Source organism: Mesoplodon mirus, assembly GCF_964341445.2.
Source record: "Mesoplodon mirus genome assembly, chromosome: 3".
Lineage (NCBI taxonomy): Eukaryota > Metazoa > Chordata > Mammalia > Artiodactyla > Ziphiidae > Mesoplodon > Mesoplodon mirus.
Window position 1 is genome coordinate 146,050,052 of NC_138978.1, and position 13,412 is coordinate 146,063,463.

The 13,412-nt window shown below is 45.3% G+C and overlaps 2 protein-coding genes across 3 annotated transcripts in view; one reads left to right on the forward strand and one right to left on the reverse strand.

Annotated features, from left to right (window-relative positions):
- Nucleotides 1–13,412, reverse strand: part of LOC309799867 (U3 small nucleolar RNA-associated protein 25 homolog) — a 351,890-nt gene that overhangs the window by 54,472 nt on the left and 284,006 nt on the right. The window lies entirely within an intron of this gene.
- On the forward strand, nucleotides 5,148–8,172 carry LOC309799875 (interferon regulatory factor 6-like). 2 transcript variants are annotated; one of them, XM_082613489.1, is made up of 3 exons: nucleotides 5,148–5,635; nucleotides 6,657–6,776; nucleotides 7,533–8,172. In XM_082613489.1, the coding sequence occupies exons 1-3, from the start codon at nucleotides 5,317–5,319 to the stop codon at nucleotides 7,565–7,567; spliced, it is 474 nt and encodes a 157-aa protein (XP_082469615.1). In that variant the 5' UTR covers nucleotides 5,148–5,316; the 3' UTR covers nucleotides 7,568–8,172. The 2 variants fall into 2 exon arrangements, with proteins under 2 accessions (XP_082469615.1, XP_082469614.1); XM_082613488.1 differs by lacking the exon at nucleotides 7,533–8,172 and having other exon boundaries at nucleotides 6,657–7,236.

Genomic DNA, 13,412 nt, shown 5'->3' on the forward strand with positions numbered 1-13,412 from the left:
TGCAGTCCTACAGAGCAACCTACACCGAGGCCAAGAACATGGGGGTGGGGGGCACTTGAGTACCGAGTGCTACCTCACCTACCCACTGTGAGCTGCTCCCAGGGGGGAAGGTTTCAGTTGCAGGACTTGGTAATTGGGTCAGAAGGCTCAGGTGAGAGCAGGTCCTGCCTTGCTCTTAAAGTGCCAGTGACCGAGCTGGGTTTGAGTTTTCCCATTTGTTGGGAGCCTGGCTGGGGAGAGAAGTGGCCTTAGGACCCACCCCTTAAGCTAAGTTCCTCCGAGGGGGAGCCTTCGGGGGAGCCTTCGGCTGACTCAGCTGGTTTGGGTTCTGAACCGCGATCCAGGTGGGAATCTTTCTGGGTGGGAAGGTGACTTATTTATCTTCCTTTTCTCAGGTCAGTGGATGTTTGAGCAATTCCAATGTGGATTTCTTCAGGGAGTCTGATGAGAACATTGTGTTTAGTAACTAATGTCGCCCTTGTCACACAGTAGCTGACAGACAATTATTTGTTGAATGAACATCCTTTTGCAGGCCTGTCTTTCTCACCCGAAGTAAAAACAAAGAGAAATGAGAACGCCAAACAATCTAAACACGACACCCCAGGCAAACACTTCTCCGGTAACTGCTTTTTCCTTTAGGCACCCAATCTGGGCAGGCCTTTGTTTCCCCGCTGTGAGTGCTGGCCGCTGCCACCAATGTTATCTGCTACGCCATGCCCTTTATGAGAATCAATTGCAGACTTTACCCAGGCTGGCTCCAGCAACCAATCAGTTCAATTCAGCCTCTGTGGGGAGGTAAACAGACCCAGGTGAGGAGGCTGTCCCAGCAGTACAGAGCTTGTCTTATGACTGGTTTTAGTACTCTATAGGGTTAGGAACTGTGGTATTTGATCATTCTAGGGCATCTTAGCTTTACCAGACTCAGATACAGGGCAGGGTTCTTACACTTTGTCTCCAGTGCTCCCAAGCCTTCTCCTAGACACTGGATTGTCGTGGGGATAACCAGCTCAGACCCCCACACCCCGCATTTTTTTTTTTTTTTTGGTGCAGAAACTTTGGGTGGCCCAGAGAAAGGAAAACTGACTTGAGGCCCAGCTCTCAGATCCCTGTGGATACACTGCCTGCTCATCTGTGTGAGGACTTTGGAACCAGGGACCATCCCTCCCCTACTTCTCTCTCATCACGATGGTGTCATTTCTTACTAAAATATTCCCATTCACCTTAGTTGTCTAAAAAGAGAGCATGCTTCAAGTTCTTGCCTATATACCTGCTATTTCCGTAACTTTTTTCTTCCTTCTCCCGAGATGAGATTGAAAAGAGCAGTTTCTCTTCTCTTCCCTTGGTACTTGCGGAAGGACTGTTTTCCAGCAGGGATGACATCATCTCTTTATTTTTCTGCCTCAGGATTTAAATAGAAGAAATGTGATCTACTTACGTGATAAGTCTGATTTGGCTAGAGCATGAAAAATAAATGGCTTTGGAATAAGAATCAAAAGAACCTTTTAACCTGTTTTCTTTTCTTCCCCACCTGGCACAGTTTATTCCCATATTTAGTTTCTTTGCTGTAATCTAATGGAACTGTAGCTCTATCATATGGGAACAGTGGCTGGGAACTTTTCCCAGGGGCTGGCCTAATTCTCCTCTCCCCATTTCTTCCCCCTCCCCCCAACCCAGATCATGGCTCTCCACCCCCGCTGAGTTCGGCTGAAGCCCTGGTTGGTGGCCCAAGTGGATAGTGGCCTGTACCCTGGGCTCATCTGGCTACATAGGGACTCCAAACGCTTCCAGATTCCCTGGAAACATGCCACCCGGCATAGCCCCCAACAAGAGGAGGAAAATACCATTTTCAAGGTAAAGGTATCCTTTTACCATCTGACTTGAAGTGTTTTCCAGTTCTCTCAGACCTTTCTGGTTTTTTGTTTTCCTGTTTTCAATTTTGGCTTGAAGAAGGTACTAGATCCAAAATGCTGATGCAACAAAAAGAATGTTTATGATGGGGGGTGGGGGCAAACTTAGCACGCATAGTAATTTCTCTTGTGGGGGCATGTCTGTTATGGTTGAGGCCATTTATTCTTTCCCATTGGTCAAAGCTACTCAACTCACATCCCAAGGGATCCCAGGTGTGATTGGCTAAACTCCTGTAAGTGTGTGTATGCTGTGTATGTTGTTCTAGAACTCCCAAGGGTCAGCCAGCAATCAACCCTTCATTCGCTCAGGGCTCTTGCTCTGGCCCGGGAATGGCTGTCCAGATCAGGGCAGAACTCCTGAGTGTTCGCAGGCTCCTAAAAGCCTGTAGAATGGGTGTCGAGGGCCCTTTGCAAGTTTTTCTTTTGATGTTAATACCTTTTGCCCCATCCGTAACCTCCGCTTAAAAATGAAAGGCGATTTAATTACAGGTTTTTATTCTACACATATGTTTTCTTAACTGAAGAGTAGCTCTGATGTGAGAGTTATTTTGCTTCACTGAAACTAAGATTGAATCACGTGGCATTTCATAAAATGTCAGTGAAACCAAAGTCTAAGACAGAAGTAGGTGGGAAGCTCGTTGTGGGAAGGGGTATTATGTGGTTTGTAACTCCGGAGCCCATGCCTCTGCTCCAGACCAACTTCTCTGTGCTGGTCAGTCTTCCATCTCATGAGTAGCTTTAGTTCCTGCACTCCCAAGACACGGAGAAATGAGTTTGCCCATTTCTTCCCTGACTATAAGTTGGAAGTCAGAAGTGAAATCCAGTCCCTGCCCTGAGCCTCTCAAGATTGATGCTCCAGATTCTTGCTGAGACTGAGCCAGGAAAGGTGGGCTCATACCTCAAAGGAGAGAGAGCCAACTTAGAGTTGTTTCCCACCCAACTCAGTTATATTGGGTGTAGAGATGAGAGGTAGAAGAAAAATTGGCCTGTGAATATTAGAAAGTAAATGAATGCTTTTAATGTAAACATTAAATAATGATATGAAAGTGGTAAGGAAAACATCTGTAAATCAGCACCAACTACTGGAGCTGGCATCAGAGGGGATGGGCCTGCCCTGGCCCAGCTGGCCTCTCGCTGTGGCCTTGGTCTGAAACTGGACTTGCTGTTGAAGTGCCTGGTGGTGGCTGGCCATGTGGGAGGAGACTGGTTCCTGAAAGCTCCACTCGTGAGAATGTTCTGTATGCTTAGGGCTTGAGGAAAAATTGGCTGTGGGAAGCTGCTTTGTCCTACTTATATCTGTGTATCTGTTTGCAGAATGCTAAGGGAGGGTCTGGGTGTCAGGAGAAGAGTGAGGGTGCTTTCACAGATCCCAAGCTCTGACAGGCCTTTGGCAGGATATGGGGTGTGGGCAGTTCTGACTAGCATTAAGTGGGTGCCTGCTGCATACCCTAGGTCCATTATCTCATTTGCTTCTCGAGAACACTGTAAGGGGGGCGGCACCCTCATGTTACAGATGCAGAAGCTGAGTCTCAGAGGGGCTAAGTAACTTGCCCAAGTCACATAGCCAATAAGCGGTGGGGTTAGGGTTTGAACCCAGGCCTATCAGCTCCCCCATTATCAGAGGGCCCCTTCTGACCAGGAGCTGGAAGACCTGGCTTCAGATCCTACTACCATCCCTTGCATGTGTGGTCTTGAACAAGTCACGTAATCTCTTTGGGCTTTAGCTTCCCCTTCAGTAAAATGGGGCTAAAACCTGTCTTGCCTGCCTCACAGGATTGTTGTGAGAATTGAGTGAAATCAGTGTGTGGGAAGGGACTCGTAAATTGCCATAAAAATGCAGAGACTGTGTCCATTTTAGGAAGAGAAATAGGGACCTGCCCAGTGACCAGAATCTCAGGCAAGACTGAGAATGGGTTTGAATAAGGGATGTTTATAAAGCACAACGATTGTCATGTGGTGGGTACCACCCTCTGCTGCATCTGCCTCAGGTTCTCTGCATCATCTGAGTGGGCCCTGGGGAATGGCTGTGTTGTGAGCAGGATGTTAGTCTGGCTGCTCTCTGTGGAGGGGCAGGGATTCAGGGAGCCACAGAAATTTTGCAGACCTGTGCCAAAGTCAGCACAGCCCAAGCCAGCTGGATGGGGCCAGAGCGGGAGTGGGCACGGAGGATCAAGCAAAGAGAGGGGAAAACGTGGGGAGGCAGCAGCCAGGTACTGCCAGGGGCAACTGGAGATGTGCCTCTCCGACACTAGGGACTGACGAGGTTGAAATCCCCTGCAGGGGGTTGGATGGAATGGAGCCTGCTGAGTGCCCAAGGGCAGCAGCTTTGTCACACTGCTTCATTCCATACTGCACATCAAGTGGAGGAGCCCCCAGGTCTGAGAAGGTGGTAAGAAGAAATGAGTGCATTGGAGGAGAAGGATTTAGCTCGGCTGTTGAGAGAAGCTTCCTCATGATTGTGAGGCTCTGCAGGGATAGACTGAGGGAGACCAGAGAGCTCAAAGGATGGGGCCGGAAAAGTTCCATTTCGGCTTGAGGAAGTAGTCTAGTTCAGTCAGGAGCAGAGGCGGGGAGTTGGGACTGGACAAGCGATGTGCCCTGTCCACTTGAACAAGCTGCCGTGTGCTTCCTGACCTTGAGTCCTCTGCAGAAGACATCCCCCTTTTCTGCACCAGCACATACGTCACAGCCCTGAAGAAAGTGTAGACATCTGAGATACGTTAACAGTGGGGGAGGGCTGATATCCCGTGAACAGACACACAAATGCCCGTTAGACCTGGAAATTGAAAACCAGAGAGGCGGGGCCGCACTGGTCTTGCCCCAGGCCACCAGCCACTGGTGTTCCCAGCAAAATGTTCCCAATGTGGGAGTTTGAGGAAGCAGGGAAAGGCAGGTGGTGTGAGTTTATTAGGACTTGAGGCCCTCAGCCTCACACTGAGGCAAGCTGAACCCCCAGAGCGTGCTTCCTGCCCTCCTATGGGCTGCTACTCCTAAAGGTACTTGGTTTCAACAGTTATTTGTGCATCAGATTAAAGACTGAAGGGAGAGGGAGCAGCAAGCCTAAATTCTTCATATCATACACCACCTCCCTTTCTCGTCTTATTATATAAGCAATTCATGTGAAAAACAAATAAGGCAAACAAAACAAAACAAAACTACCTGAAATCTTGCTATCCAAAAGTTACCATTAGTATTTTGGTGTATACTTGTTCCAGACTTTTCTTTATTTTCAACCCTTCATTAAGGCCATTGTAGTCTTGACAGATGATGCTGGCACAAGCACTTGAGATGAGGCTCCTCTTTTTAAAAGACTGTATTTGCATTTGGCTTAATTTCTCTCAGGCCCTGCCTTTCCTGGTCCCCAGCGTGGTGTTTTCTGCTGCAGTCTCTGTCAATTGGAGTTGGGGTGATGGGGCGGTCAGGCAGGGCTGTGTGTATCTGTGTCTGTATGAGGGAGGGCGGGCACACTTTCCAGTGTTTCTGGGCAACAAGCAGGCACTCACTGCAGTTTCCTATCCCTCAGGCCTGGGCTGTGGAGACAGGGAAGTACCAGGAAGGGGTGGACGACCCCGACCCAGCTAAATGGAAGGCCCAGCTCCGCTGTGCGCTCAACAAGAGCAGGGAATTCAACCTGATGTACGACGGCACCAAGGAGGTGCCCATGAACCCAGTGAAGATATATCAAGTGTGTGACATCCCCCAGCCCCAGGGCTCTATCATTAACCCAGGTGAGGCCCCAGCTGCTGGGGAGAAGGTGGACAGTGTGCCAGGTTCCGGGCTGGACCCTTAAAGCGATAGTCGACTTGAAAGTCGCCTCGCTTACAAAGTTGAAGACTGGTAAATAAAGCAAGAAATCCTGTCCCTAGAAAGAACCCAGAGAACAAAAGATATAAACTCAGCACAGTCTTCCTGCCCACGCAGTGGAACAGAAAGAAGAGGGGGTATTGAGTTCTATAAAAAATAACTTCTCTTGGGACTCAACACTGAGAAGAGAGGCCAGGTAGTTTAGAAGAAGGAGGGATTAAAACTTAGAAGGTCTGAGTTATAAACCTCGGTCTTTCCATCTCACTACTTGTGGGACATTGAATCAAGTCATTCAACCTTTTGAGCCTCAGCTTCTTCCACTATAAAATCTGGGTTCTCATCTTTCCTGTGTATTTCAAAGGCTGTTCTAAGAATCAATTGACATGACATTATGAAGGCTATTAAGTTCTCTTTATAAATGATGGGTAAGTGATCATTTAATTTGTATGGTATTTTTCCTAGGAGAATACCACCTGATCCCTATATTTACTCAATGTTTAGCAAGTTCCGACTAAGAGCCAGATAATTTAGACTTGACCTCCAGTGAATCTAGTGAGGGTCTGCCATGAGGGAAGGGTCTGTCTTCACAGTAAGCTTATAAAGGAGAGAAGCTGTGCTCCTTGGGTCCTTAGAAGGGATGCTAATGTGTAGAAAGGGGTTTAGAGTAGGAATTAAAAGGTTTCTAGGAGAAGGGAGTAGGGTCTGCAGCTCCTGGATAGGGGAGGGGATGAGAGCTTGCACTGGGGCTCCGTAGGAGGAGCTGGGAGTGGGGTGAACACCCTTGGTTCCCACTCTTTGGCATTGAGGGTGCACACTGAACCCAAGGAACCTCTGTGCTGGCAGTGCCTAGCTTGAACAGTGGGTCAGCTGCAGGGATGACAGTGCAATGTGAGCGCCTCACTTTTGACCTTTGTGTGTGTGTGTGTGTGTGTGTTTCTCGGGTAGGATCCACTGGATCTGCTCCTTGGGATGAGAAAGATAATGATATGGATGAAGAAGATGAGCTGGACCAGTCACAGCACCACGTTCCCATCCAGGACACCTTCCCCTTCCTGAACATCAATGGTGAGTGGGGTGGGGGGTGGGACAGAGGCATGGAGAGGATGTAAGGGGCTTTGATTTTGCAACCGTTGACACCATATCCACCATTGCACTGGGAGCAGCGACCAGGCCCTGGGGCCAGGCTGCCAGTCTGTTAGCAAGTAGGAGTCATAGGCAAAGGAACCCCGTAGGCATAGTTATCCCAGTGGGGTGGCTTCTAGGCAGAGAGAGCATCTTCTGAATCTTATGTGATAATTCAGAGAAATTAAAAAATTAAATTCCTTCTCAATCCCGCATACAAATACACAAGCTGTTATAAATGTTGCTGATTTCCTTCAGGCCAAGTGCAGGGATCATTTTCGTGAATTGTAGGCAAACTCTTCTGCTATTTCCCTCGGTACAAATTTTCTGTCACTGCCTTAACAGCCTCTGCTAAGGCTGTATCATGGGAAACTTGTGGCTCTACAGCTCTTAATACTAGGCTCTGATAAAATTTCTCTACTAGAGACTTTTATCTTTTTTAAATTAATTAATTAATTTATTTTTTGTGGTATGCGGGCCTCTCACTGTTGTGGCCTCTCCCATTGTGGAGCACAGGCTCTGGACGCGCAGGCTCAGCGGCCATGGCTTACGGGCCCAGCCGCTCCGCGGCATGTGGGATCTTCCCGGACCGGGGCACGAACCCGTGTCCCCTGCATCAGCAGGCGGACTCTCAACCACTGCGCCACCAGGGAAGCCCTATCTTTTTTTTAAATTGACTTTTTGAATTCAGCTTCCCAGGAAAGATGAGTTTAGAGGTTGGAGGGTCACTGTGAGACAGAGCAGGCACTGCATCTCCCATTGCACATTCTGAGGACGCTCAGACACAAGGTGAATTGCTCTTCCACAGCATCTTCACTTGAACTTTCCACTGACATGCTCCTAGTCATATGACTTGCATTCAGTTGAGTAGCTTTTCACTACTTTTCTAAGTTCCATCTGGCTGCTAGGGTCAAATGAGATACTTTTGCCACCTAGAAAATTTAGTATATCAAGATGATTCCTGTAGGATTTTGGAGTCCCCTTCCCTAGGTGATGCCCCTTCTTTTGAGAATCAGGAAATGACTCTTATCTGTCTACTTGCCCTCCTTGACTTACCCTGTCATTTATAACCTTGCAACCAAGTGATGAGTAAAGACAACGATCATAGAGCTCTCTCAGGTTAATATTGCCACAGCTACATTCCCACTTGGTGCAATTTTAAGATTTGGACATTTGGAAATGTGAGATCCTTTCCCAAATCTTTGGCTCACTCATTCTGTTATTCTCACCCCTTAAAAGGATGCAACCCATTTCCAGGATCATGATTTCCCTTTTTTTTTGTTTTTCATGTTTTTTTAAAGCTAATATTGTGTGTCCTTACGTTATGGGCCACCTTGGATCCTTTAGGGAAACATGTGAACGTATATTAAAAATAAAAAAGTAAAATGGGTACATAGATATAACCAGACTCGTACACAAAGGGTCAAAGAAACCTTAACCTCTGTGATTTCAGAGCTGTTGGGCAGAGGAAGAAGAATTGTTGAAGGATAGATGCTTAAAAGGTGAGGCTAGGAGGAAAAATCTATAAACTTTGGAGTGAGCCAACTTTGACAATAGCAGGGATATAGGATGTGTTTTTCATTCTCTCTTTTAAAAGCTTTAACTGGATACTTTTGAATAAATAATACTCTTACATGGTTTAAAATTCATAATGGTACAAAAAGGAAATCAGCTGAAAGGTTTTCCTTCTAACCTGTCTGAACAGTTCCTTCCCTGGAAGAGAGACAGATCTTTCCAGGTTCCTGAGTATCCTTCCAGATGTTTCATGCATGTAAAAAAGTATGTGTTTGTTTTTAAAGGAATTTCTATACATTAACACTTACTCGAAGCTAATCAACCAATTTAGTTGAGTTCATTTTACGGAAGACAACCAGTTTCTGTTTAATTGCTGGGTTCCAATTTTATAACAGGGAATCTCTCATTCATGCCTGTTCTAATTTAACCCCAGGGAGTGCCCACTTGTCTGTTAATCATCAGCAAATGCATGTTTTCAGAATTATGAGTTTATGAGAGAACTAATAAGATTAGGAAGCAGAAGCAGCAGAGCCTTATTTCTTTTGGTGTTTGTTGGGGGAATTACTGATGGGCTGCCACACTGAGTTGTGGTCCAGTGTTGGACCTTTTAGGTTTGAGAGCTTCGGAGCCAGGTGATATGCATGTGTGGTGCTCCTGCCTGCTCACCCACATCCTTCTGTTCTAGGTTCTCCCATAGCACCAGCCAGTGTGGGTAACTGCAGTGTGGGCAACTGCAGCCCCGAAGCAGTGTGGCCCAAAACGGAACCTCTGGAGATGGAAGTACCCCAGGCACCTATACAGCCTTTCTATAGCTCTCCAGAGCTGTGGATCAGCTCTCTCCCAAGTAAGTGAGCCTTGATTTTCTAGCTGGATCTTCAGCTCCTATTACAGTCCATTTCCTGCCCCACCTTCTGCCTCCATTTCTTTGCCATGTATAGAATAGTCCCCCAGGCAGCCTCTGTGTCTGGTTCCTGGCTGGCTGATGAGTCACCAGGAACTAAAGAAGCATTAGCCCATACCTACTTGCCCATGGGGATGCTCTGATTGGTGCTGTGCAGCTCTAGGTTACTCACCTGTTAGGTGGGTGGAAGGCCTGGGTTTATCAGTTTGCCCAGGGGATTTGTGGGATGGGGAAGTTAATGACTGTGGATTTGGTCAAGGAGGCTCTTGGGTTTTGAGGGACTTTAGGACCCAGAGAAAATCTCTTTCTGAATTAGGTACAAATTGATCTCAGTGAAGAATCATTGTCATTGCACCTCCCTTTCACACTACACTTGGTAGGGGAGGTGCGGGGGGGGGGGGAGTACTAGCATTTTGTCCAAGAGGCTGATAGCTTTGATAAGACCTATAGGGTTCAATGGACACTTGCTGAGTGAAAATTTACTTTGTTGTGAACTGTGTCCTTCTGTGATATATTATTAGAACATATCAACGGTGTGTGCTCATCTGTGTAATTTTCAGAAATATGCCTTGGTATTTCTTATTGTTCCTCTGGTGTCTTTAAACAGTGAGCCAAAAATGATACACAGGGCTTCCCTGGTGGCACAGTGGTTGGGGGTCCGCCTGCCGACGCAGGGGACGCGGGTTCGTGCCCCGGTCCGGGAGGATCCCACGTGCCGTGCAGCGGCTGGGCCCGTGAGCCGTGGCCACTGGGCCTGCGAGTCCGGAGCCTGTGCTCCGCAGTGGGAGAGGCCACAACAGTGAGAGGCTCACGTACCGCAAAATAAAAAATAAAAAAAAATTTTTTTTTAAAGTTACATATTTTATTAAACACACAATAATAATAATAATAAAGATATTTAGATTGTCAAAAGATTACATATTTTAACTTTTGGCATCATCTCGTGGATGGAGAGGTTCCACATGTTTATTGGTCTTTTGAAGTGATAACTTTAAACATTTTTATCCTATAGATATACTTGTGAAATTATACCAGACAAAAACTCACTGAAAGCACTCCTTCATATTCATACAACTGCAGATCCAACTGAGGATCCATTACCTCCACCACTGACAGGTCACAAGGGCTAAAATAATAGTTACAGCTAACATGTACTGAGTACTATATAAGTGTTAGGTCATATAATCTTTAAATAATCCCATAGGGTAGGGATTATCATTATAGTCATTTTACAGAGGAAGAAACTGAGATGTAAAGAGGTTAAATAATTTACTAAACTGAAACAGGCAGTAAAGGTGAAGCCAGGCTTCCAACACAGGCAGGCCTACTTTGGAGCACCCTTGCTGCTCTATTGCCCTGGGCTGCCACTCAGGGCAAAACCCCTCAGAGTGAGCAACAGGACGTATCAGATATGATACATAAAGTAATCTTGTTACAAAGTTGAAAGTTATCCCAGCTCTGAATTTATCATTGTAATCACAGAAAATTATAATATTATAACTCATAGTTATTTTTATGTATGTTAAATGGTATTAACCAGTGGTTAATCATTATCCTGAGCAATGCTAGGGAGGCATGGCTGTCATTCAATAATAAGGAAATTATTAAACAGATCGTAGCACACTCACATTATGAAAGATTGTGACAACACTAAAAAGTAAAAATGTGAAAAAAGGTAAAAACATGAAAACTTTATAATGCAGTATCAAGTGGAAAGAAAACACTTAACTGTAGATTCACAACACAAAATCTATATTTAAAAAGAAAAAGATGTGTGCATACAGGCAAAAACTAGAAGGGAATGTAAAAAATATGAAACTAATTTGTATTTGGGTGGTAAGATGAGGTCTTTCTTTTTCTATTTTAAAAATTCTTTTAAGGGTATCAGATTACCCCTTCATAGAACTGAAAAAAAAGAAAATGAAAGAAAATCTGAAGGCCTTCTGACCCATTTCTCCACCAAGCTGCTTTCATTATTGGTCTTCAGAGCCCTGGAATGCTCTCTGCAGAGCAGGCTGACAGCCGTCTAACATGTCAGCGCTCTGGTAAGATCAGTCTGGGTTCATTTTACTGCATCAATTCAAATATTCTCTGTTATGGATAATAGATTGTGCTGAGTTTAAAACAGATCTGAAAGGTTAGGGTAGAAATGTAGATGTAAGATGTATTGAAAAGGCTCTGGAGGACATTACAGTTTGGGAATGTGAGGCCATCTGTGAAATAATTGGCATTCTTTAACTGAAGCTGTGGCCAAAAAATGACAATTTAAACTAGGAAGGAAAATTGTCAGTTTCAGAAAGAGGATAACACTATCAAATAACCTAATCTTACCAGAGAGCAAACGTCTCTGGAATTACAGTGTTGGTGTGTACGGTTACCATGGTTGAGGTTCTTAGAATTCTTGGCTTCAGACAGTTAGTTACTGGCTCGGACGACCCAGGCTTGTGGAAGTGAAGTAGAGTAAGTGGAAGCATGTTTTAAAGAATAGAAGCTTCATATTTTTAATTTCTTCTTAAGTGACTTTTGGTAGCTGAGTAATTTAGGTAAGTATATTGTTTTTAATAAATAAGGTGGCTTTTTAGTGATAAACTAGAAGTTCTCAGAGTCCTGTTATTGGACAACTCACCCTGGGGAGAGGAGGGCAGTGCTTTAATTGAACCCTAAAAAGCAGTAGTTTTTAAAGTTCAGAAAGGGGTATGGCATACCTAGGGGATAACTCATGATGATATTTGATTCGGAGATAAGCCTCATTTTGTATTCTGACAGGCCCAAGGGGACACAATCCGAAACAAAGTCTAAAGGGAGAAACTAAGTTGCTCTGAAGACTAACACCCAGTTTTTCCTTTTAGTCCAAACAGATTGGTGTCTGGGAAGGCCCTCCTTTTCTGGCCTACCTTCTTCTTCGCTTTTCTATCTGTCCATTCTAACACACAAACACACACACACACACACACGCACACACACGCACACACCTTCCACCCCAGCCTCAGGCTTAAAGTTGCATCCTGTCTGGGCCCTTCCAGGTCAAAGCCAGTGAGATGGTCCTTCTCAGGAGCCTCAGATGAAAAGTAACCTGTTCCTTGCTCAGTGCTGAGACCCACAAGAATGGATCCACAGTTAGCTGTGCATTGGGGTTAAGCCTTTCAGATTCTTAGCGTCTATACAATAGATGAATCTCATGCCAATATTGATCATCTCTCACAGCGTAACTTGGAGGTTTTAGTACAGTAAAAGGTCCTCTTATCAACAATGATGACACAAAGCAACAAAAAAAGAGGACTGAGAATTCTGTCCTGCCATGAATGTGAAGTTGTAACTCCACTGTTAGAGAAGCAAACTTGCAAATGGACAAGTTCAGAAGATACTTATCTTCTGATGAGTTTAGACTGTATCACCTCTGAGAATGAATATTTGTCCTAGGGATGTTTGTATGGACATCTGATTAAACAGTTAGCAGCTAGACACTTGGAAGACTAAAGAGGAAAGTCTGCAAGTCTGCACTGGGGAAAACTTGAATGGGAACAGACTTAAGTATGCCCACCCTGAGGTGCTCTGCAGGACTTAGAGTTCCAAGCTCCCCTCACCAAACACCCCTGGTACCTTCGGCAAAATGTGGGTTGCCAAGGCCACCAGGTACTATTCTGTTGAATGTCTGTGAACTTATTCTAAAGTGAGTAACTTAGACTTCAGGAAGGCATTGCTGAGAAAATACTGGAGGGACAACTTCTTTTGAGCAAGGTTGCCATTTCCCAAAAAATGAATAAGGAGTCATCCAGTAGAGTGGAAAGGGGGAACAAGATTAGAACTAGTAGCACCCATAGGGGGCCCTCCATGGGTTAACTAGGGGTTAACTTCATAGTGCTGTTTCTTGGAGTATAGGAAAAGTCATACTAGCGTACAGTTTAAAATTTTTTCTTTCATAATTGAGATCCCCGGTCATTACCCCAACCCTACCATAAAATCTGATAATCCTATACCTCCCTGTGTGATGTTGTGAAGGGTAAAGCAACAGGGTTCTAAAGCATAGTGTTTCTTATCCTATATTCACCCCTTCATGGGAGCTCATAGAGGGCTCAGCATCTATCAAGGCGACCATATCCCAAAGTTCAGGATATGACCATCAACAAAGGGACCTGGAAATAGTGAGGAGAAGCACAGAATGC

Bases quoted from the DNA above. Each gene is read 5' to 3' on its own strand.
- LOC309799875 (XM_082613488.1), top strand. From the start codon at position 5,317: ATGGGGCGGTCAGGCAGGGCTGTGTGTATCTGTGTCTGTATGAGGGAG. The intron at 5,636-6,656 runs GTGAGGCCCCAG...TTTCTCGGGTAG, and splicing joins GGGCTCTATCATTAACCCAG to GATCCACTGGATCTGCTCCT.